Below are 25,832 nucleotides of genomic sequence, written 5' to 3' on the forward strand. Positions count from 1 at the left end.
GCCTCCCTCCCCTCGGAGCGCGGCTGTACGGCAGCGCCGGCACCGCGCCGCCCGCGGGCCCAGGTGCGCGCTGCCCCTCAGGCAGGGCTTTGTTTTGCGCCCCGCGTCCCGCTGTTCGCCGTGCGGGAGGCGGCCGTCCCACCGCGTCGCCGGGCCCTGCAGCCACGGCGCGCCGGCAGCGGTTCTGACTTTTCATTAAAATTGGATACATCTCGATAAGGAATAGTCACGCCTGGATCCCATCCCGGGGGCCTGAGAAGCCGCTGGCAATGTCCAAGAGCCCCATGGCTCAGCCCCCCGGGACAGCGAGACAGCGTAAAGAAGGGCAACGAGCAAAACTTAAAAATGCTAAATGAATAATAGAGAAATCGGAGCAATAGCAGGGTAGAAGAGGGAAAAAGTAGCGGTTGCAAAGTAAAACTCAAGCTAAGGGTCACTGCTGTGCAGACACGGCCCTACATGCAGCGGGTGTGTGGCGTGGAAAGGGAAGTGCAGTGCATGGGGACTGTGCTTCCTTTACTTCCCCCAAGGAAACTCTGTGCCCAGGGCTGCAGAGGCTCCCCAGCCCACTGCGGACTGGAGAAGCTCAGCCAGCATGCTGCCTGCTTCCTCTGGTGTTGTTTGTGCCCTCGCTACAGGTGTGAGGTTGGCAGGAAAAGGAAAAAATAGATAACCCCTAACGGAGCAGGATTTCCTGTCTGCAGGAAGTAAACAGCTTCTTGAACGTTAGTTTTAGCCTGCATTGGGCAAACTGACTCCTTTCAGCATTTCTCAGTCCTCTGAACTGCTCTGAAAATTCAGAGTAACTGTTATTCAGCAGAGCTGGACACCAGGGCTGCTCCCTGGCTACAACCCACAGCTCTGCACTGGGAGGCTGGGAATCCCAGCACTCAGCTGGGGACAAACCCTGCTCCAAGCCCCATGCCTGCACTCCCCAAGCCCAGGCAGAACGGGATCCCTGCAGGCCCCAGCACCAAGCACTTCCCTTCCAGCTTTGCTGGAAGCTCTCTGACTTCCTGGGGAGAAATCACATCCTGCCCGTGCCAGAGGTGCTGCAGGCTCTAGGGGTCAGGGATCAGCACCTTCCTTTCAGAGCACAGATCCTTCACAAAATTCCCTGCAACTTCTTCTGTATAACCTGGAGATTTTGGACATATCTTCAGAGCACAGCCCTTAGCTGAGAGGTGCTAAAGTGATTCCAAAGCACACAGAACGTCTGGACTGCTCTTCCTTCTTTCCCAGGAGCTCTGTGCATTGCTTAGGAAGGAAGGCCAATGCTTTCCCATCTCACACTCTCACAGACTGCTCTGCCCTCCCTTGGTAGCCCCCAAGTTGCCCAGTGCTGACCACAGGAGCTCCACATCCTCCCACTTGCAGGGCTCCTGCCTGCCCTCTGCATTCATGGCGATCTACGGCACCATTCTGGAATGGATTTATTGGTACTAACAGCCTCTGTGAACTGGAGTACAACATCTCTGCTGACAGAAATCCTGATTCAGTAGACCAGCCACTAATTTAGAAGCCAATCCCTTCCATTTCATTTGTTGTGTGATTTCTTGCCATGGCTGGCTGTGGAAGGAGGTCAGGAGCAAGACTACACATCAAAACCAGTACAGGGTGGTGCACAGCCTGGGACTGGCTATGTGGTATCTGAGCGCTGTGTCTGCACTGTGTGTGGAGCCTCACTGCGTCGTGCCTTGGAAAACACCTTCATGGCTCAGCCAAGCTGCACCACATCCCTGAGATGGCCGGGGAAGGCCTGAGCTTCATGCTGGGGGCACCTGCTTGCTTACCTCTCTGTTTAAAGGGCGTTGCAGTAAATGTTCTTCCTGCCCAGCCCACTTTGTAGCTTTGCGCTTTCCAGGACCCAGCCCTGCTTTGAAACCACAGCAAGATGTCTTTGTTTGCCATGGATTTTTGGATCAGGCTCTGATGGCTCTGATGGCTGATGGATTTTTAGATGAGGCTCATGCTTTCTCCTGTTTGAACTAAAGAAAATTCCTCTTCTTTCCAAACGTGGCCAGCTCATGCAAAACTGGCTCTGCCCTCAGCCCTGTGCTTTGCAAGTTGCTGCACTAGGACTGAGGGACAGGGCCACTGCTGCTGGGGAGCCAGCAATGCAGAAACCCAGACAAACCGAGCAGCCACTTCCCACGCGGCAGCACACACAGTAGTTTGCAGCCCTTTAAAAATTAAACAGCGTTGTCAGTTCCTGGCAGCCGCACTAGTTTAGCCACACAGGATATCCAAAAGGAGACCAAGCCGCTTCCTTCCCCGGTGATTCCTGAATGGATGGGGCGAGGTGGAAAGATCGCCTCATGCTGTTGGCCCGCGGCCAGGACGCCCACCACACTCCCACAGAACCCAAACGCCACTCACTGGGACTCCTGCAGAAATTCACATCCTTTCTGGTGGCAAGCAGAGGCCTGCTGGCAGCACACCCCACACATCAGGAGCCCCTTCTCCAGCTTTTCCCCGCTGGCAGCGCAGCCCACAGCACTGTCCAACCTCAGCAGCTCCCGGGCAGCAGTGCTGCTGCGGGCAGTGCTGGTTTTTACAGGCGAGCACACGGCCCTGTCACTCTGGCAGCACCAACCCCTCCAGCTAGGAGAGCTGGAGCTTTGGGAATGGCGACATTCTGCATTTTTGGCTTTTGAATTTTCCGTTTCAGAGCCAACTGAATCCCTGACTTGGTGTCGTAACACACAGATCACACCTATGGCCATGTCCTTGTGTAAGAGCTATTTCTACTGCGCTGCCTCTCCATTAGAGGTTTTTCTGCTCCTGTTTTCTTTCCTTCTCCACTGGGTATTTCACCTCGACTATATGCCTGAACACTAACACAGATCTGCACGCTATGGCAACACCAGTGCATGCAGCCTGGCTTGCAAATTTGCAACATTAAGAACAAGATGATTTATGGAAATAAACTGAACTCATACATTTTACACTGCTGCCGTCTGCTGAGCCAGTGGTTATTCCCTCCTTTCATCTGCAAAGTTCTCTCTTCAGTCAAGTGGCAACTGCTGTAACTGCTTTGCAAGGAACGGTAGCTATATGTTACTGGGTCATCAGATCCCAATGGGTTTTATGAATACCATAATGAATTTCAGCCCAACATCTGTCTGCTCTCTGAAACAGATGCAATTATGGGAAAAAATAGCTGCTGCCGCTTTGCAGGCAGATTTCTGAGAAGGAGAAAAAAAAAAGAAGAAACAAAATACAAAGCAAACTGACATCTCACAGTTTAATGACTACCACATTAAACTTAATCAGTAAAAATATAATGTAGCATACACCCAACTCCTTTTGTGGAAGGAGAAGACGAGATGTGACAACTTCTCTGACACACAGAGGGTTTTTTGACATTTAGAAAATCTCGTAGGCACAACTTGGATTTTGCCAAACAAATGCTGACCTCAGCTGACTCAGTCCGGGGTTCCCTTTTATCCAAGCCACTGAAGTTTGGTGGTTAGCTTAGAGGGAACTTGTCTCTGAATCACCCTTCGTTTGAGGGAACTGTCAGATTACAAAAAATCAATAAAAACAGAAAAAATGGACACGGGGCCTTGGGCTTTGGGGCGGGATGTTTGATTTTGGTTTGTCTCCTTCCATTCCAGAGGGAAGGAAAATCCACCAACTTGAGGTAGAAATGACATTCATGTACTGACAAAAAAACCCAAACCCTTAACTTTGTCCTATCTTCTTAAACTTCTCCGTGCCACGTGTCAGCCTGAGTGCATTCTCAGCAAATTGAGCAATTGAACAGAGTTCTTTTTTCTGTCGTGGTGCAAGCCTAACTTATGCGTAAAATTGTGTAATTTTGTGAGGCACATCTTCAACTACAAAAGAAATGCTTACATCATTGCTCAAGTACAGCCACACATCTGGAGCCCCCTGCTTCTCCTTTCTTTGAGGAAAGAAGGAAAAAAGTGTAGAAGAGGAACTGTACTTTAGGAGGCCTCCTCCAGCCCTTCGCAATAGAACCTGCCCTTTGTGACCCATCAGACATCTCCAGGAACGTCTCTCTATTTTCACTTCAAATTCCATTCAGTTCCAAGCTGCTTTTCATCTTGGTACTTTGGCAACTTTGAATATTGCAAACACGCTCGGATGCCCCAGTGCAGTGCTGGAGCCCTTTAAATCCTTTTATTTTCCTCAAGGGAAATGCATTCCCATCCCTGGGACGTTGCCTAATTTTGTATTAGAGTGTGAGTGAGACTGCTGGATAGGGAAGCTCATATGATCCTTGAGCAACAGTGTCCTTTTCCAACACTAACTCATGAATAAGAAGTCCGTGCATTTTGCTGCCAGCCCTATCTGCACGTTTGCTATCTTTGTGCATTAGCAACCAGTGCACAGCCCCCAGCCAAGTTTCATTTCTGCCCGCAGCACAGTGCTCAGCCTGGAGCAGGCAGCGCCGATGCTTCGCTGCGCCCCACGGCGCATGGGGCGGCAGTGGTGGCTGCAGCCTCCTTGCTGCTGTGTACTGCAGCTGTCAGATGAGCCTGTAAACATTTTAAAAATTAAAAGCAACAGGTTGTTCAGCGGCTTGGGAAGCACACTGAGTCTCTGTTCATCTGCCAGTCATTTACCAATACCAAGTCCTGGATGCACTGTGGGGAAGGAACGCAATCGTGACAGCAGTTTGAGGCTGGCTGTGTTCACCATTTTCAGTTGATGACCTGGAAGCAAACACTCAATAATCGCTGCTTCGTTCCCAGAGGGCACAAAGGAAGTGAATGCCTTGGTGCAACACTGTGCTGGGAGTTGTGGCAGTGTGAGCAGAAAAGTCAGATGCTCCCACTTGGCTTTGGTGAGATGATGCTCCAGATCCACTCTGTCCATTGTGAGAAAGGTGCTGCAGGCTTGGACTCCGTGCAAGGAAGTGGTACAAACATTAACAACCAAGGACAAAAGAGCTTATTGTGCCCTGCGCTGAAGCTCTTACCTTATTAACAGAGCAGTGACTTGATATTTTCTTCCAAGGAGAAAATGGTGGGCACTTCAATTACGAAAGTCACAATGAGAACCAGGAGTTGAAGCAGAAACCAGACAAAGAACCAAAGCAGAAACAAAGGCTGCATATGCAGGCAGACATGTTGGTTCCCATTTCTGAGCCTCTGGTTCCAGCGAGGGCAAGGAGGAGTGCTCAGAGCCCCCAAGGACAGTGGCTCCCAGCAACTGCCCAGGCTGCTCCCAAGCTTCCAACAGGGAGAGCTGGGGATTTCAGCCATCACAGCAGCTTAAGGTCTTTATGGAGTTTAGCTCCATAAACCAATTAAGCATCTTTAAGTCCTTGAGCCCTCATACCTTCTCTGAGCAGTTTGCGTGCCAACCCTGCTCCAAGGAGTGAGAACCGAGTTTGCCTCTCTGGGACCTGATCTCTGATGGGGCCATGGGCAGCAGCCTCCAGTGCAGCCCAGAACTCTCCAGACCCACTCGAGGCACTTTTTTCCAACAGCCTCATTTCTGCTGGCGGATGCTTACAAGTTTGGAAAACCACATTGTAAGATCCTATGGGAATACCCATCACCAGCCCCTTTGGTTTCCTGTAGGACAGATCTTGCAAAAGTATATGCAATTGCATAGGAAATGCATAGGTTTGCATGATAAGCATATAAATAAAATCACTGCACATCTCCTGCTGTGGCTTTCATAGACACTTTTTATGCAGTTACCCTACACCGTTACCTCATACTAAGACACAGTTGTAACTCCTGCACAGGCTGAGCAGCAAGCTGTGATCGCGGTGTGGCTCTGTGGGTGGTTGTGGATTAGCAGTCAGTGACCAGTGAACCTTCACCGTGACTGAAACCCCCACTGAGCGCCTAACCTGCCTCTGTCAGTGCCTTCCCACGATGGGCCCTGGCCCAGCACAGCACTGGGTGCGGTGTTTCATGAGGTCCAACCGCAGCCCTAACCATGACACCTCCGGCCTCACATCCCTCCCAAAAGAGGAGTGCCCCAAAAGAGCAGTTGCTCCCATTTTGGACATTTTGGACAGTGAGCTCACCTTCCATCCAAAGCTCCCCAAGGCCATGCAGCTCCCGCTGAAGCCCTCTCCACACCCCTGCCTGCAGCCCAGCCCGCGCACACCCATCACTTGTGCCACCCTGCAGAGATCAATTGTTCTCCTGGCCCAGACATGCCTTACGCCATTTGCTGCATTCTGTGGGCTGGGGATGGTGGTGCTTCTGTGAACAATGCAGCACAGTCACATGTTTGTATTCACGCTTGCTTTTCTCCTTTTGGCTCATTTGATGGCTCTCCCATACTGATGCTAGCTGTTTCTTCAACCATATTTAATCCCCCCCGAGGCCTCCTACACTTTTTCAGTGCATATACTGGCATTAAATTGTCTGTTATCCTGTCCCAGTTTCCACGTTACAACTGCAAGAAGGATAATCATCACTTACCTTTTTTTCTTTTTTTTTTTTTTCCTCCTTTTTGCTGCGTCCCTTTCCATTGTTTATTCTGCATCTAGACTGGGAGGGCCTACAAGTCTTTTCATGACTATTATTTTTTCCACATGTCCAAGCTCAAACTGAGAATGAGAGAGCTTCCAAGGCTGATCCTGACTTGGCCGGCATTTCTGTTGCATTTTTCTTTTTAACCTTTTGAGAGCATTTTCTGTCGTCCCTCCTCACTTAGCAGCTGTGAAGCTGGAGGTGCCAGGGGTGGGTTGGGACCAGGTGCTGAGACCTACTGGTGTCCAGGTGCAGGGACATGGCTCAGCAGAGGGGCTCCTGAATATCACTTAGGCTGGAACCAGCCTGCAGCTGGGTCCAGGGAGGTGCTAGTCATCACCCTGTCACTTCGTTGATCTTCGGTGCAGCTCAGCTGGGGCCCTTTTGGTTGACTTCAAAAATACCGGATACCTGCTTGAAATCCAGGTGGAACGCTTGGTTTTCTTCTTTGGATAGCAAACTAAAACTACACCTGGTAAGAACTAGTATGGGTACCAAACCTGTGGAGTGCAGGTGTTTTTTTGTCCTCGGTAGAAGCTGCTGGATCACCAGAAGCCAAGCGCTTGGTGAAAATGCCATCTTTTAAGCTGCTCAGATTAGTGGGAAAATCCTTACTCAGAGGAATTGGGTACAGATCCCCAGTGCCTGCACTGCCTTGACTCTGGCTGTAGAGTAGTACAAATTACAGCAGAATATCATCATTAATTTCAGCTGTCCTGTTCTGGTAAATTATCATTCATCTCCCGAAATGGATATCTCAGCAGGAGACCTTTATTTTATTGCCTCAGTGTAAAAGATCCCCACCGGTACCTCCCTCTCAATTAGCAGCCTCTGATTTCTCTGGGGAAGTCAGTCTTAGGCGTAGTGCTGTGACTTATGCCTGACTAACAGCACCAAGACCAGACACAGCACCAGGATACTTTCACCTTCCAACACATACCTGCAATCTCTCACCAGGGCCTTGTCTGCCTGCTCAGGAGTTAGTCACTTCCTCCAGCCTGTGGGGAAAAGAGCAAAATTAAAGAGGTTTTGCTGTGTTCCCACAAAGCCCACGGCCAGTGCGCCAGATCTCTGCTGTTCTGTATGCAAAGCACCCAGGAGTGTGAGCTCACACCTGATCTCAGTATCATTACTGCCTTCACCTGACTGGGGGCTTCACCAGCGCCTTACCTGGGATTATGTCCCTGAATTAGCTGAATAGTATAAAATGTAATTTGCAATTGTTACGGTGAGCTCTGCTGTGGTGTGTGGCTGTTCAGCTGAGCTTGGCTTGCCTCAATTGCTTTGTGGAAAAATGCCTCCCACATTACCATTTGTGAGTGCCATTTAAGAAGCTCGTAACTTGCTACAAATTAAAATAGTTGAGGAGGTTACTTAGGGATGCTTTAGACTAATTTTGGTGTAGAGATTTGCCATTACTGCCAGTGCTGTGGTGTCTGATGGTTCTGGGTTGAGAAACAGAAACAGGAGAGACCCTGTTGTGGACTTCCAATACTTAAAAGGAGCTTATAAGCAGGAGAGAAAGTGACTTTTTACACAGGTAGATAGTGATAGGACAATGGGAATAGCTTTAAACTAAAAGATGGGAAATTTAGGTTCGCTATTGGGGAAATTTTTCCCTGAGAGGGCAGTGAGGTCCTGGTTCTGCTGCCAGAGCTGTGGGTGCCATCCCTGGAGGTGCCCCAGGCTGAGCTGGGTGGGATGCAGGTTGCCTGAGCTGGTGCCTGGTTCAGTGGTTGGCAACCTTGTCTTTGTCAGGGGTTGGAGCTGGGTGATGGTCCCTTCTAACCCAAGCTGTGCTATGATTCTACGAAATGGTACAGCTTGGTAAGGTTCTGGGGCCAGCATGGCCTCATGGAGCGGTGTTTAAGTGCCACTGCATCTCCTTTAGGGCAGGTGCCCAGGACGCCAGCCCCAGGCAATGTCCCCATGCCACCAATTGTGAGCAGATCCCTCCGCTGCTGAACTGGGACAAAAATTCAGTCTCAGGGCTTGCACTCACCTCTTGCTGAGTGAAGGGAAAAGGCAGCCAAAGGAGAAGCCCAGACCTGGCACTGCCACACCAGGAGCAGCCATCACACGGTGCAGCCGGGCACTGCCTGAGGTGAGCGTGGCCATTCCATGGGGCCATGTGGCTTCATCCCCTCCTACCCATGCCTACCTCGGCTTCTGCTACAGCCCACCCAAACCACTGCTCCTTCCTTGAGCTCTCCTGGGGACAGATTGTGCTTTACAGTCTTACTGTAAAATGACAAGAACCGGGCTTCTAAAATCAGGAAGTTTCTCCGAAAGTCTTCTGTGCTTTTACTGTAATTGCTCCATGTGCTCCTCTGACAATTCCTCACCTCCACCCTCCAAAAAAACAAAAAGAAAGAAAGAGAAGGTAATTCCCACCACGCCTGAGACTCAGCAGAGCTCTCTGCACATTAAAGTAGAGGCTGCCAGCTCTGAGTCTGGAACTCTTCTCATACAAGATTGTTAACCCTCAGGGTACATTGGATGAGAATTACTCTCTTGCAACATTTGCTTGGCTGCCAAAATGGAAAAATGATTAGCAGCTCAAAGGTTGCACTGCTGTATTTTGCAAGAGAAGTCCCTGTCATAGTCTGCCACCATTCTGCTGCCTGGAGGCAACATTGCACAGTCCTGGCACTTGTGGTCACAGGGAGTTCCTCTGTTGCTCTGTGGACACATGCCTTCTCTTTCTCCCATGGAAGGAGTCTCTCATCTCACCCGATGTCTGCACCCAGCCCTGTGCTGCACATAGGGCCCCTGCTACAGCAATGCTGTTTCAATACCTCCTCAAGGACTTTGGCACCTGAGTGAGAAGGAGGATGATGAGTTTGGAACATACAGCTGCTGGCTTAGCAAAGAGATTTGAAACAGATTTCTGAATTGTTGTATAACTGTTCTCACGATTAGCCACTTCAGCCTCTGGTTGCTCCTCACAGCCTGTCAGCTGGGAGCAGAGCAGGGTGGGTAGCTGTCTTTGGACCCTGTGGAGCACAGGAGTTGGGTACTTGCATTTTGGAAGCCGTGTTGTAGAATCACAGACTGACAGAATGGCCTGGGTTGGAAAGGCCCACAGTGATCATCTGCTTTCAACTCCCTGCTGTGTGCAGGGTCGCCAACCAGCAGACCAGGCTGCCCAGAGCCACGTCCAGCCTGGCCTTGAATGCCTCCAGGGATGGGGCATCCACAGCCTGCTTGGGCAACCTGTTCCAGTGCCTCACCTCCCTGTGTGACAAACTTCCTCCCAATATCTAACCTAAACCTGTCTCAGTTTAAAACCATTCCCCCTTGTCCTGTCACTATCCACACTTGTTAACAGTCATTTTCCTTCCTGTTTATAAACTCCCTTCAAGTGCTGGAAGGCCACAATGAGGACTCCCCGCAGTCTTCTCTTCTCCAAGCCAAACAAGCCCAGTTCCCTCAACCCTTCCTCATAGGAGAGCTGCTCCAGCCCTCTGATCACCTCAGTGCCCTCCTCTGGACTCACTCCAAGAACTCCAGTCCTTCTTGTGCTGGGGGCCCCAGGTCTGGACGCAGAACTCGCACAACCCTTGAGACATCTGTGTGCCTCAGAGCATGCTGCAGTTACCACTGAAGTGCATTCCCACCCGTGTCTGATCTTCCACGCACACAACTTCAACAGTGAGTGCTGCTTTGAGCCGTGGGCCCAGACATACCCATACCTGTGCTGGTGTAAGCATTTTGTAAGCAGAAATTGTACAGAAGGGTGACTGAAAGCTTCTGGCCCTGGACTGAAGCCTTCCCCTCAGGCTGGCAGTACCGTATCACAGATGCTGACTCTGTTCATTACGTTGATGGGTGTCAGCAATAAAGTTTGAACTCTGTTCAGATTTTCCCTGAGATTGGCAGTGAGGAGCCAGAGCTTTGAGCTGGGTTCAGGCTGGTTGTTAGGTATAAATTATCTGTCAGTTCCATTTTTTCCCCACCATCTCCGTTTGCCAATAATTTGCTACAACAGAGATTTCCTGTCATCTCATCTTCTCGTCAGCCTGTGTTCTTCCAAAACCACTTTGTTGCCAGTGATTAGCTTCTGTCTTGTCATCTCTCTGCAGTGAGCTGCTGATCCCAAAGGAAGCGTCCCACTCAGCTCCGGGAGAGCCCTTCTGTGTTCTCCAAAACGTGCAACCCACGTACAGGACATTTGGAGGCTGCTCACGCAGACTGGAATAATCTTTTCTTTTGGTTGAGAGAAGATGTGGCCCCCGAGCCAGGCTGGGGCAATTCGCAGTCTAATCACCAACCTTGTCCAGGGAATGTGCAGAGCTTGGGACTGGGTGATGGAGCATGACCCCACCTCTGCCTATGGCTTTTGTTTGGATCTTGGACAAAATGGATCCTGACCCTGTTTTTCATTTCCTAAAGAGAGGATGAAAAGATTTCCCTAGCCCAGTTAGGTGTTAGATTGATTCATGATCATAAAGCCTTTGATATCTTTTAATCAAGGAGCTGTTAAGGGCTTTGAAAGTTGTTTTTATTTGTGGAGTAGATGCTAATTTTCTCTGCACAGTCTACAAGGAATTCAGACTAATGCTATCTGGGGTGTAGGTATTCAGTGCTCCCTCCTATGTGCTGGCAGAAGTTACCTTTAAGCCATATACACATACCGATCAGAGTACACTGTACTTTAAAAGCTTCTTCACATCTCATTAGAGCTTCTCTTCTCGAGTTCTCTCATAAGAGGCAAATTTACATTAAGTCTAGGCTATGTCAGGGTCTGGATTTCTCAGGAAAATGTCTTAGTAGTAAAGACAAAGCCCCTGACACTACCAGCATGAGAACTGTTAGTGCTCTCCTCCACATAAATCCCAGAGCCATGATCAGAATCTCAAATAATTTGAATTTAAATAGAAATGAGAAGCAAGGTTCTCCCTCTGACAACTCTTACTTTCACCTTGCCGTGCCTACACTGCTCCACTAAAAGAGGTCACAAGAGACTTTGTAAATCCCTCCATATAGCACAGTCTTTACTCGTGTGTTATTCTCTAGTCATCAGCCAGCACATCAGCAGCCAACAGCCAACACCTGAGCCCAGCTGTCACGCGTGAGCGCGGTGGCTACTGGCTACCCCACTGAACTGCAGCCCTGTTGGCCCTTTCCTTCTGGTGGATTCAGCTCACGCTTTGGCCATCCACTTGCAGCCAGGAAAATATTTATCACTCACTGCTTTGTAAAAAGGAATTATTTTACAGAATTGAAAGAAATAGTGAAACTCATCTAATACAAAATACGTTGTTTTCTCTTTGTGTTTGTCCTGAAGAGAAAGCTCTTAAAATCTTGCAAAGCCTATTACACTCTATCAAAATGAATTACAAAGGGTGTTTATGGAATACCTACCATAATAATCTGGCTCAGCTTGACAAACTGTATTTTTATTATTTATTTGTTTTTCTGCTTGGCCTATAGCTGTGCAATGATATTGTAATGAAGCAAAAATGCTGACAGGTCATGTTCTGCTTCTATTGGCAGTGCTGCTGTTTTAGATTTAAATGACAACAATCCTGGCAAAGCTCGGTAACTTTTGCTTCATAGTTCTTTCTGTCAGACCTTGCATGCCTCTCTGAAGCAGCCTTATTAGCCTCTGGATTTCTCCAGCAGCACTGAAATGATGAAATGTCTTTTTGCAGAGAGCAACGTAAGCAATGCAAAGCTGTCCCCCACTCACCACCCCAAACACATCATGTCATTTCTTTAGGGAAGCAAAGTACATTTCAGCAACAAGAAAGTGCAAATCAACATTGTTCTCTGTGTTTCCCCAGATGTGACATGCCCTCACTATCCATTTTCAAATTTTTATTTCCTCCTGTAACATACAGCATATTTCAGATTCCCATATTTTTAACATATGCTGTGCTAACTGGAGTCAAAAAGGAACAATTTGAGCCACTGTTGCTTACGAAGTTTAAAACCCTTAAATACTTTCAAGACACAGGGCATGGTACTTTTGTATGTTGGGAGTACAGACTCCCCAGCGATAGGAGCCATGGCACAGCACAACCTGTGCCCCTTGTGCTGCTTACCAGAGGTTGGCATCACACTGTTGGCACTGCGTGTGAGCTCCAAACCCACAGGACCAGCAGGAAGCACAGATTTCTACTTTGTGGGGAATTTCCACACACATGAAACAGAAGGGGTTTTTTGTGTGTGCGTATGGAATACGCCACGAAAATTTTCTGTCCGATGGGAAACGACAGTTTAATTTTAAAAGGATCAAAACAAGAGTTCTAAAGCAAGTGAGCTGGCAAAAAATGGTATTGTTCAGGGGAACTTTGCCCAGCGACCACTGAATAGTGGACAAACATGAAGTGTTCGTGCAAGGGTTGTCACTGTGCTGTGCTGAATCGGCATTTCTGCCTGCAAAACACTTGGACTCTGTGACAACTCTTTTCTTCCTCTCCTTTCTTCCCACTCCGCACTCTCTTTGCCTTCCAATAACTCTGCGGCCCCAGCACGAACCTTCAAGTGGGACAAGATGCACAAAATGCTGCACGGAGGAAGAGGCTTCCTGCATTGTGCTGCTCATCAAGGTCACAGGGAAAGCCCTCGGATGGCCCAGTGGGACACAAGAGACATTGCTCCCCACTCTGGCACTGAGCTTCCAGGGCAATGTCACTGCCAAGCTGGTGAGCACCAAGGACTGCCTGTCCTGTACCCACGATGGCAAGACTTGCCAGCTGCTCTGCCACAGCACTTAAATCTATGCAGGAACCAAAATCAGACAAGCTGCTCTGAGGATCTGCATAAGGGCATAATTCTTAAAGTGCTTAAATACCCTTATTTCAGGCACTGGTCTACGAACCAGTCTTCTAAACCCCACGCAGTAAAGTATTTCTCACCCAATTAAGGGGAATTTAAGTATGTCCTTATGAATTTGCATGAATTAAGTCTGTTGAATCAAAAGAAGCTGCTGAGAGTGGAGTAGAAGTCCTTAAAAACCACATTGGTTTTGTTCTAAAAGTATCTGTTATTTATTCTCAAGTCCTTATCTTGTTTATAACAAAGAAATGAACAGAATTCCTTTCCCAAGGCTGGACAGTGCTGGAGCACATCCGCACCAAACAGAGACAAAAATAAGCTTGATTCAAGACAGAGTAAATAATCAAATGCTTATTAGTCTCTAGACTTACTTCTTTCTGGCCCTTTGGTCTTCTCTTTATTCCCCTGAACACAGTAAAAGTACTGCTTGGCTTTATAGCTTTACTCTAGGTCTACTGCATTTGATGGAACTATTTTTGTTAGACTGGAGGGTTTTTGCAGCAGGCTTTGCAGACAGAAGATGGCAATATGTTAATACAGCTTTCTCATTCAGTGTCTACAGAAAGGATTACTAGAACACTGGCTAAGCACGCAGTCCCATTCCCACACCCCCCTCCACAACTGCCCATCTTCACTCTGCCTTGTTACTAACATCAAAATTACCCTGCCCTCTCTCTGAATGTTCTTTAGGAGTGTAAAATCTGTAGAGTGAATAGGTTTTCAATTTCTATCCAATTTCTATATACAACCTTCAAAACATAATTGCTTCTGAAGCACATCACACACAAAGGTAAATATCCAAAGAAACATTACAACCAAAGCACTTGAGATGGACGTGCCCCAAATCAGAAGCTGTGCATGGCTGCAGGAAGGATCTTTACTGCCTGTGAGCTTGTCAGGCTGTTGTACAGGTTGTCATACGGGTTGTCATGCAGACATACAGGCTGCATACAGTCCTACAGTCTGTTATACAGGCTGCCATAGAGGCCTGCAGGCTGTTATACAGGCACTACACACGTTGCCATACGGCACTCTGGGTGGCAGGGGCTGCACAGCCGTGTAAGCAGGATGCAGCCATAAGCACTGCCAAGGGAGAGCCCTGGCTTCATCCCCAGTATCTCCAGCTGAATAAGTACGAGGCTTTGGTGAGACAGAGGAACGCAGAGAGCCCTTCTACTTCAGCTAATGAAGTTTGTATGAACGAGCAAAATGTTTTGGCATCCCTGGCCCCGATCCAGCTGCAGGGCAGCTACAGCACGACGCCCATGGCTGCACACTGGGAAGGCCCCCAGCCTCGGTGCCACCCAGGTCCCACTCACACATGCGTTTCACTGCTTGGCAGGACTTTTCCAGGCCCTTCATCGCTACCTACAGTGATGTCTGACCTCCGGCACGTCACAGCAGTGCTACACAAAGCTGAGACAGCAGAGGCCTCCTGAGCTCAAGTCCCTTCCCCGCACTGAAAGCAGAGGGGTACAGGCAGTTCTGATTCATGTATATATTGTCATCGTACTCAATACACACTCTAAAATCTTAAAGCAGATTGTGACTTGTCATCTATAACTAAAATATATCGATACACGGACACACAGTGTGCTTTGCAAAATGACAGAAAAACTGTTCTTTTCATGTTACTTCAATACAAACATGACTGCATTTTGCTTTTGAATAGATACTGCCCTAAGAGTAAGCTGTCAAGTAAATGAATTTGCTATCCAAATCTAATCATTGTAAGTAAAAGAAGCAGACCAATCTGTATGTGGATTTTTCTTTTTCTTTTTTTTTTTGCAGTTTGCATGCTTAATACAGAACTAGTAGGTTTGAAATCTCACTGAACATTCTATGTGAATTAACCGGATTCTAAAGTAAAGTGGAAAGGAAAACAATGAAAAGTACAGCTTTTCATTTAAACATACGCAGCTCTCTTCATGCAGGGTTTTCTTTACTTTTTTTTGTTCTTTTTCAAAATTACATTTTGCATTAAAGGACACAGCCAGTGTAAACACAGTCCGTAACACTTATAAAACAGTGCAAATTTCATAGATTTCTGGGAGGAGGTTGAGATACATATATTTATAATGGAGGTAAAATCACTCTCTTTCTCAGTAGAAAAATATGTATATTAAACACCTATCAATATGTTCCGAACTTAACTTCACAAAAGAGCAAGTTATAGTCCTACACTGTGTAATAAATTAGTATCTTTCCTAGAGAACCGTTGTGGTGTTAGTGTCAAATGCATAATGACAATACTGGAAAAAGCAACAGGAGAAATGTATTTTTTTAGAACCTAAGGAGAAGTTTACAGATAAAACTGATGTAAGAGGGCACAGAATAAAGTACTGGGGAAAGAAGCAATGGAAAAGTATCGAGCTCTATGAATTATTGCATGTGTGAGATCGTTCTCATGGCCTTTGGGCCAATTCTGGATACTTCTAAGTCTTATGTCAGTGTTTGTTTTCACTTTGACCGTAGGGTACAATTTAGGAACCACTACTAAACATTAAAGATTTACTGAGCTTGTTTGCTGATGGAACCACAGGCAGCTGAGTGCAGAATGCTAACTTTTATCCATGCAATCAAAGAGGACAATGCAAAAAACATATTGAAATACAGGCGAGATTGCCTGCCTTACAAACATTTTTGGGGACTTGCTGCAGCAGATCTTACTGAGACAAAACTCTCATGCCTACTGTGTTTTCAGTGAAGCTGTGCCAAAGGCTTCTGCCTTTGTTATTACAGCTTTTTCCATGAGTACGGCTGTCTTCATGGTCTGACTGGAACCTGTGATCAGCTGGGTCTGGAAATCCTTATGAAACATACTTGTCTGAACAAAACTCAGATTCAGTGCTTTCCACGGAAGATAAATGAGAGTGTCCTCGTTTGACTGATGGGAGTGTGTACAGAAGAAATGGAAGAAATGCAAGACTTTACCAGCTTCTTAAAAATATCACTTTTCACCAGTTGCACAGAGTGGAAATATTCCTGCTTCAGTCATATTTTAAGAGGACATAAATTGTCAGGTAGATAGAGAACTGCCTCAGGTGATTATCACTGCATTTGAAGTCAGTTTACTAGTAAACCTGGATAATTCAGCACTTCATCTCTGAATATTGCTGCAGAATGATTTTCTATTGCTGATGTTTTCAGAAAAAAAAAGGTTAATTTGAAATTTTAACTGTTCATTTTGGAGGAAAAAAATACCGTGTAAAGTTTTTGCCTTTTTACAAACCTTAACACAGCTCGGGAGATCTTAGGAAATTTCAAATCAATGCATTCCCCGACAGACAAATTTATACTTCAGTCAGTTCTAAAAATGTCATTAAAAACCTGCAAAAATAAGTCTGAAATAATCTATTAATCACAGAAAAGTTGTTTTAAATCCCGCCAAACACCTTCCCTAATAAGCTGTTTAACAAAACCATATTGCTAACCAGCCACTGGGAATGCAACATGTCTCAACAAACAAATGAAGAGGTGCTGATGCAAGCAGGTGATTTATTCTTTAGGAAGTGTTACTGTGCACTTTATTGATAAAGCTTCATCTGCATTGTTTCAGCTCGTCATCTTCTAAAATGCATCTGAGAGACAACGGTACTGGGAGGAGTTCCTCCTCCTTCCTATTGAATGATTAACCCCTCGTGGTCTGTGCAGAGATAATTTCTGTAGCATGATATGATACTGGAATTTCAAACTGTACTGAAGTTCACACGAAAAAGCCAACAACTTCAGTGTATTTGAAATACTGTTACTTAGATACAGATGCTGGAGATCATACACAGCAAACTGCTATCCATCCCTAAGTGCAGAATGACGGGATGTGCTTTTTCTCCCCCTTTTTTAAAGAAGCAATCAAGCTGTACATTAAAAGACAGGAAGGACATTGCTGACTTACAAAAGAATGCCCTCTTTGTCAGTAATTTGTAAATGTAAACAAAAAAGTTCAAGTAGAAAAGCAAATAAGTGTGCTGCTGCTTCAAATATGATTTGATGCCCCGTGGGGTTTGGGCAAAGTTCTTTAAAAATGTGTCTTCATGGCAGTCATGAAGCATCTCAAAAGTCTCCTGATCTTCACTACCAAATATCACTGGTGAAGCTAAGCTCCCTTGCTGATAAAGGTAGCAATGGGTTGTTCCTGTGAAACTCCTGGGAGTCCTTCATGGTACTGTTAAGAGGTAGCTGTCCATTTAGGAGTGTCAAAGGTATGTTACAGTATGTATGATGGTTGCTTATGGAAGCTATTGGCAATGTTGCTGCTGACACATCATATTCGTATCCTCTGCAATAATGTCTCATTTGCACAGAATCTGCTCGATGGCAATCAGTTAGATCAGCCCGCGACTCTACCAGCGTGGCAGAAGTGCCTGTGACGGCAAGAGAGGGTACAGTCTGGAGGTCTCCAAAAAGGCCCTGCTCCGCAGAATCCAGGACCTGACGCCGAGACACCACCTCCTTTTTCTTCCCTGGCATTTCAAAGACTAGGCGCTTCCAAAACTTAGAATTCAGTTTGCTGCTTTTTGGTCCTTTCCACTTGACCACTGAGAGAAGTTTGATGGTGTGCTTTAAAGATTCCACTTCATGATAATTCACTTTCCCTTTTAATTCAGTACACTCAATCAAAATAACTTTGATTTCTCCACTGACTAGCATGTTATGGAGTCTGTTTTCCATCTCAAAAATACTCCATCCTCTCCTGAGAATATAGTCTGGAGTTAACACGATAATGAGTCTTCTGCTTTGCTCAACACATCTTGTGAGATCTTCAATGTAGGCTACAAATTATAGAAAGAGAGAAAGAGTAAAGAATAAAGAAGACTATTGTATCAAAACATCAGGCTTGCAATTAAGTTTAACAAAATCCTACGGCTCACTGATCCACCCCACTTAAGACAAGGGGCATTTCATTACATACTCCAACAGAAATAGGATTGTGTATCACAACACATTGCTATTAATAGGATATATAGAGAAAATGCCTTCATAACATCCTCAATCCTCAACTGTTTTTGTCTGCTCATCTCAACAGGATGACATTTCCGTAATCTCCTCGCTGTGCAGATGCATTAGTGCCTAAAAATACACAGTTCACTTACTGAGAAATTCTAGGTCAAGATCAATGTAGTACTTGTGTAAATTTTAACATTAACACTGCTTATGATTAAAGTCACACTGAGGGAAGCACACTCTGGGAAGCAGTTCTTGTGTTTCGGATGGAAGGACATGAGGATGCTGTGGGGTGTGGAAACTGTAACTAGCAAGAGCTTAAAAAGAAATCAACCCTGAACACATGCAGAAATTGTGCTATTGCATAGAAGCAGCAAGGCAGCTCTTTCTTCTTCGGGTACTGGCCACAAAATCACAAGAGTGTTCTTTGTAGCCCAACAGTCAGTTTTAATATTGCAACCTGTGCTTCTATGTACCCTAAGGTATTAACAGAAACTTCACAAGTGATGGGAACAAATGGAAAATTTAAGCATATTGGATGTGTTTATTTGCTCAAACATCAGTGACAAGGAAAATAATAGTAGTCTTCTTTTATTCATGCACACCAAGTAGTTGTGAATGATCAGTGTAAACAGAAATACCAGCCCCATCATCAGCTCCATGGTGTCAGCTTACTGATCTAGAAAATAATCTTGAAGTTGGACTCAGGGTTTTGATCCAGAGTTTTATTTGTCCAGGGAGGGTAGGAAGAGATGCCAATTGTATTCTTGACATGGAACAGGATGGGAAAGAGATCTACTTACAGACCTGATCCAAAACCCATATAAATGACCAAACTTCACCGAATTTTGAAGGGTTTTGGGTCAAGACCAGAGAAATGAAAATAATTAAAAAAACAAAACAAAACAAACAGCTAGGATCAGAAAAGTGTTCACTGGTTGCACAGCGCTGTGACTGCAGGCTTAGAGACATGATATAACCACTGTTTTTTCTTTATAACTATGTGACCCTCTTGATCATGCTACTCAGAATGTGCTGCTGACAACAGAGGAGAAGCATGTGTTATAAATGAAGACTTGGACACAAGAGCTGCACAGAACAGATCTTTACTCAGCACAGGGCAGGGCCTCTCTTACACACACTGCCCTCTAGCAGGAACAATGATTACAAATAACATCATTAATCAACATCTGTTACTGCAAGACTCATTTTTATAGAGACTCATTTTTATAGCCTCAGGCACCATACCACAGCATGCTTATTCACACCACTTCCAGTAAAGCAAATAGCTACAAAATAGGCCAACAGGAACACATTCTAAAATAGCTTAGAGATTGAAGGCGTAGTTAGCATCAAATCTGCCTTTACTAATGTTTTATTTCACCACCTAGCAGCAAGAGGAATTTCTTTCACAAACGGGAAAAAAGAGGCAATTGCAAACATCCCACAGACAAACAAAAATTCAAGACATACACATACATTACAAATCTCTGCGCAACAATCCTGACTTTTAGTTAACGCTTTAAGACTCTTAAATCATGCAGCAATTACAGTTATTTGATTTTCTTTTTCTTGAAATGTTTTATGAAGAAAAACCCCACATTGCTCTGTGTAAGATGGCTACTCATTAATGAAAAAACACCAACATTAGGATCCACGGGAGAGGCAGCGGAGAGGGGAGAGAATCAGCAACAATAAGAAAATGATAAGCAGAACTGGTGAAACAAAACTTAAGGAAAGGTAGAAATGTTCAATACAATGGAAAGAGATTATCCCAATGTATCAACAGCTCAGACTCTTCATTTTCTTCCTTTCTTTCTGCTCCCAAAAAGAAAGAATTTAGGTGGGAAGCTTCATCATTAGAGGTTGAATCTGCAAGATACAGTAAAACAACATGCTATCATGCATCTTTCCTGAGACATATTTACCCCTCCTCCAAAAAACTCAGAACACTGCAATGTACAAGACATTCTCAGCAGGACACAATACCATTCAGTACCACGTATCCAGGTTAGAGCTAAGCACAGCCATGCACATCCTATATGCAACAAACTAAAAAGAAAAAAAAAGTCACTTCCCTTTCACATCTCCAAATATCCAGCAGTAATAATTTCAATAGAAACAATCCCTCCCTTACTCATTACATCATTTCAATCAAAAACTCACCAAACTTTGCTTTAGTTGAAATTAGGAGGGAAGATGACAGGAAAAATTCCCTATTTACGGGTGGACACTTCTCCCCTCTGTGCCTCTCCCCTGCTATGCCCAGCTTACTTGATGGACAGTGCAACAATTTAGAGCTCTTCCTATAGACAACTGAATAGAAACCTTCACAAATGAGCATGAGGCGCTCCTGCAAAGTCCAGCAGCTGGTTCAACGACAGACACAGCAAATGTACAGGAGCCTACTGGTGCACTGAAGATGAAATACGCTGTATTACAGAAAAATGGAGACCCAGATGAAAAATAAATACATTTTTCAGCCATCTGCCTCAGAAGCATTGTATGCTCTCAATAACTTCAGCCTGAGACTACTACTAAGGTCAAGTGACAGCTTCTCTGGAACATGTGGTTCCATTGGGCAAGCTCTACAGCACGTCCAACACGTACATCAAACATTTCTGCATGGAAGAGCAAAGAAAGACTGATTCTTGTCTTAGTAAGGCCTGTGGAAATCCACACCTTATTTTCTTCAGTGGAACAAAACTGATTGTATAAATCGTGGAGTCAGTAAATCATCCTTCACTTCCAAATTAGACACTGCTCCAAAAACTGTAGGTTGAGCTATGCTGCAGTGTGCGACGGAGAAAGAGAGTTGATTCTTCCTTCCAGTGAGCTAAAAAGTAATTGTTAAGCAATGGCTGTTTCACTTTCATGAAGAAGTTAAAAAAAGACTTCAGGATTCACATCACCGACCATCATCAACTGCAAGACTCCACACAAACATATTTGCACCAGGTAAATCTCATCTCATTAAGACTTCATTTCTTTTCAAAAGAAGAGTCAACTTCAATGACATTTCATTGTGAGGGGAGAAAAAAAAATCTTCAAAACCATTGGTATGGAATAGTTAGCTTTTCTTCCCCAAAAGTATATTTTATCATAAACTTTAGTACAAAAATAAAACACCAGAATCAGAATTAACCCACGTGATTTTAATGAAGAACACCTAAATCATTTTAACCTTTTTTAAACCTTTTTTTTTTCTTTTTCTCCTTTCCTTGAAATACCATTTTGCAATATGTTCTCAAACCAGTTTCACGTTAGCATTTCTCACAGGTCAAAAAAACTTGCACTTTAGGTAGCTGTATCAGTAACTTACTTACATCACGTACAGTGTGATGTCCAAGGAAGTATGAACAAGAAATTCCACACCCATGAACAATCATGGTTTTTTGCATGATTACCCTGATTAATGAAGATAAACGACCTGACAGCAAATACACACACAAACTCGATACTCAGGGTGAAGTGATGCTGAACTGCAGTTTGGAGCACTGAAGTCCAAGATACGCATCCTATTTGGAAGAATGTAATTATGCATAATTGCCTATTGAATCTTGAATGAGCTACATTAACCACGAGCTAAAAGTAAACCCAGACAACCAAATATGCAAACAATCCAAGATCAAGAAAACTAATAAGCACCATGGACACAGAGTTGCTTACACAAAGTCTGACTAACTAGACTCAGATGATCTTCAGAAGCAGTTGCGAGATAAAGAAAAGCAATTATGTCATGTTTTATGTATGTTTTTAACCAGGGTAGTCTGCAGCACCACAAAGACCAAAGAGTATGCACCATCAACCATGCTGGTTCCTAGTGCCCTGAGAACAACCATGTGTTCGGCAACATGACTATTACTTGAGGGTGAATTATTTATAGAACTATAATTCAGTCCTACCTTCTTAACTGAATATTCACCAAACCCTAACTTAGGTTACTTCAATACAACAAAAGTAATTACATCTTGCTATTCCTATTTCAAACAAATTTTATATTTGTTTGTTGTTTATGTTAGCCTCAGTCAGAACAGCAACACAGTTGGTACTGCTGGAACACAGAAGTGTGACAGCCCTGCCCCAAAGACAGCATAATCTCAGCTAAGCTAAGGGTCAGCTCATGAATACAATGGAAAGAAGCAAATAACACAGATTGGCTTGACACGCAACCCTCTCAGTGCTGAGGATGAGGAACAGAAGAACAGCTCTGGCAATGTCTCCTTGCAGACTGAGGTGAAGTTGATGATTTTGATGACACTGATGTGGTGCTGGATGTTGGAATCAAAATTCTGGATATCTGGAATCAAAAGTTTGTAGAATCACACAAGACAGAAGTGGGATCCGGGGGTCTCTGGGTCAATCCTCTGCCCAAACCAGGAACAGGTAAGATTGCTCACGGCCTCGTTCAGTAAAACTTTGAAGATCTCCAAGGATGGAAGTTTCTCCTCCAGTGATTTTGGGTATTGTTCTGGTGTCTGAACACCCTCATGGCAAGGAAATATTTACAAATGATTAATTGGAATTTTCATTGTTTTCTCTTATTTAACAACTGTGCATCTCTGAGAAGAGCCTGGCTCCATCTTCTCTGTGTGTTCCATCACAAAGAGAACAGTAAGATTCCCCCTTGGTTTTATCTTTGCTGTTCTTTTCTTCAAGAAACACAGCTCTTTTGGCCTCTCGTCTTACGCTGTGTGCTCCAGCTTCCTGATCATCTTGATGGCCTTCAGAAAACCAGGGTGGCCAGTCTGTCTTGGCTGACTCTAAAGATGGGTGGGGAGTTTGTTCATATTTGTTTCGTTTTTAACTGCCGTTCCTCTCTATTTCATTTTTACATGCTTGTCATTAACTGTAAGATTCATATTGAGCAGACAATGAGGGACTTGTGAAAGGACTTTGTGCTGCTGAGCACTCTATTTCCATTCCACATAAATGGTGCCACATACCTGATGAACGCTCCTTGGGAACCCCAGGCACGCTGTCCATGTGTCCACCTTCATCCAGGAATCCAAAAAGTTGGAATCACCAGGTAAAAAAAAAATCGAAACCCACAAGAACAGCAACCCCCCCCCACACACAAAAAAAGAAAAAAAAAAAACAACAACCAATAAAAGAAAACCAAACCAAACAAAAAAGAAACCCACCACACATAGGCAGACAAAACTACAAAAAACTAGAACTGTAACATTGACTGATGGGCGCTTTTTATCACATGCCTGAGGTGCTCTCTTGTTGTGCTGCCAACATCTCATTTTCCAGTAAAAGTGGATTTTCATTTTCAGTGCCTGATCTCCATACCCTGGGCTGAGCTGGAGCAAATTGCTGGTGTGTTTCCAATCCTGCCAACATCAGATATAAGTATGTTTGGAAAGCAACTAGATGATGTTCTAAGAGATTTGTGTTGCTGGAATTAAAAACACAGATTGACAGTCTTGACCTCTTTACTTCCTGAGTTTAAAATAATTTGTAGAAACGACGGGAAAAAAGTATCTTTCTCTGGTGTGGACCCAGTTTTAGAAGAGCCAAGTGCAAATATATTATTCTCTTTGTAGAAACATCATCCTTAGTGAGACAGAAAATGGCTCAGGTAAAAATTTAAGTATTTCCATTTTTTTCTTTCAACAATTCAGGCTCCTCAGGTCTTCTAACATTGAATTAAAAAGCTCAAGGGGTTCAAGAGTCTGCTTGGTTGTGGGAAAGGGTTTGTTGAAACAAAGCCCTGAAAAAGTGTGGAAAAAATGATAACAGCTAAGAAATTCATAGCTACTGCAACTGTTTGTTAGTGATCATAGTGTCCTTATGGAGGTCCAACACATTCAGTTATGCCTCAGGTGCCTAAGCAGAAAGCTCCATGTGCTGTCAGCTTCGAGGGAACGAAGAGCGCTCTCTACTAAGAGCAAAGAAAACTCTTTAAGAAAAGCTGCAGTGAATGTCAAACTTGGTCTTGCTGCTTACAAAACACACTGCATCTATGTCTCGTTGCCCTCTTGCCTCTTCTCCAGCCTCCATGGTCATGTGGGCTTCTGCATGAACCGGAGCAGAGGAGTAGTGGCTGTCTGAGCCCTGCTTACACCTCGCCAGCTCAGGAGCTGGATCCTTTTTCTCAGACAACACCAAGAGTGACTTCAAAGGTCCTGGCTGGCCATTGCAAGGTGGGCAACCCTCAGTGCCCTTCCCAGCAGTTCCGAACTGCTGAACAAAACTGCTCTGCAGGAACAGTAATTGTATTCCAGCTTTGAAGGACTCAGAAACGAATGCCTACTGCAAATGTGATGCATTTCCAAGAGTGAAGAGGTGGCCTTGGCCTCCACAGCCATCATCTTTGTCCTTGAGTTGGCAACAGCTGCTCCATATGCACCTTGAAACAGTCTCAGCACTGAGCCAGAGTGCCGAGCTAGGCTACGCAGTGGGGACACTGCCAGGGTCTCCCTTTGGCAGAGGAGCAGTCTGATGGGTGAGTGAGTCCCTGCTCAGGCACATCTGGATCTGATCTGTCCTTCATCTGCAGAGGGACATGCATAGCCTATCATGGCTTTTCCCCAGAGGTTAGATATGAACCAGCTGGCAAAAGCATAATCAAGCTTGTCCCTGAATTTTCTGAAGTCAGCTTTTCAGTTTGTTCAGGGAAGAGTCCAAGAAAGATAAATGAAATACTATTTAACAAACCTATTTTTTGCTAGCTCTCAAATCCGAATAGCAGCTGAATGTACTGCTTCATGCCAAGAAGCAAGCCAATAATGCACACCCTCCTGTGGCAGCACCTTAACACTGCAGAGACTGTACAAAACAACCCGTCTTATAAAACACATCTGATTTGCTGGAATCACACATTGAAGTATTCAGAAAAGGTACATAAGGAATCATCAGGGCGGAGAGTGGAAAAATATAACATCACGAAGTCATTTACACGAAAAGACAGTGAAATGCAATGCATGTGAGAAATATTTCCTAAAATCAAAAAAGGTCACTAGGATCAAAACCTCATTCTGTACAAACCTGTCCTGAAGCGCCACATATTTTGTCGCATCGGAATACGTTATGTTCAGCTCTAAAATTTCTGGGAGGTCAGTGCCTGATCTCTTCACTATGCACTCCAAGCCCTTGTAAGACTGGTGAGTATTGCATAGAGCACAAGAAACAGCCACGTTCCACCTCTCACAGGCACACAGAGAGTTTACAAACAGCTGAGTCCGACTCCTCCATCCTTCTCCATCACCTCTCAAAATAAAATGTCATCCCCACATCTTTTTCAAAGCCAAGGCATGCAAATCACACTCATTTCAGATCCACATTTTATTCTGCATTGCCATTATGTCTGATTAAGCACACTTGAAGCTTCACATGCTGGTGTCAGGCCCCTTCATAACACTGGAGAAGTGAGTTTGAGAGGAAAAAAGAAGTATTAAGTCTGTGAATGCTCATAAATGAGAATTGACATTTTAAGGTATCCTACATTTTCAGGAGAGTTTTAATGAAGACCCAAAGTGATGACAAGTATTTGCTGAGTGTCTGACTGACAAAAATAGACAAGAATACAACATCATGCTGGATAGTATGGCAATTGGAAAGATGAAGCTCATTTCAGATGAATTTGTGCTTCAGTGCAGTTATCCCCAAAAGACCAGATTTAAA

General features: G+C 44.9%; 1 protein-coding gene across 6 annotated transcripts in view; it reads right to left on the bottom strand.

Annotated features, from left to right (window-relative positions):
• Positions 1-14,573: 14,573 nt before the first annotated feature.
• Positions 14,574-25,832, bottom strand: part of IL1RAPL2 (interleukin 1 receptor accessory protein like 2) — a 333,350-nt gene continuing 322,091 nt past the window's right edge. For 4 of the 6 annotated variants that reach the window (XM_052673211.1, XM_052673210.1, XM_052673212.1 and 1 more), the window contains exon 11: positions 14,576-18,028. In XM_052673211.1, coding sequence (XP_052529171.1) covers positions 17,331-18,028 — 698 coding nt within the window. In that variant the 3' untranslated portion in view covers positions 14,576-17,330. Of the gene's footprint in view, positions 18,029-19,290; positions 20,073-25,832 lie in introns of those variants that run through there. The other 2 variants (XM_052673214.1, XM_052673215.1) reach the window with 2 other exon arrangements.

The sequence above is a fragment of the Tympanuchus pallidicinctus genome, unplaced genomic scaffold (genome assembly GCF_026119805.1).
Source record: "Tympanuchus pallidicinctus isolate F22 unplaced genomic scaffold, pur_lepc_1.0 scaffold13, whole genome shotgun sequence".
NCBI lineage: Eukaryota > Metazoa > Chordata > Aves > Galliformes > Phasianidae > Tympanuchus > Tympanuchus pallidicinctus.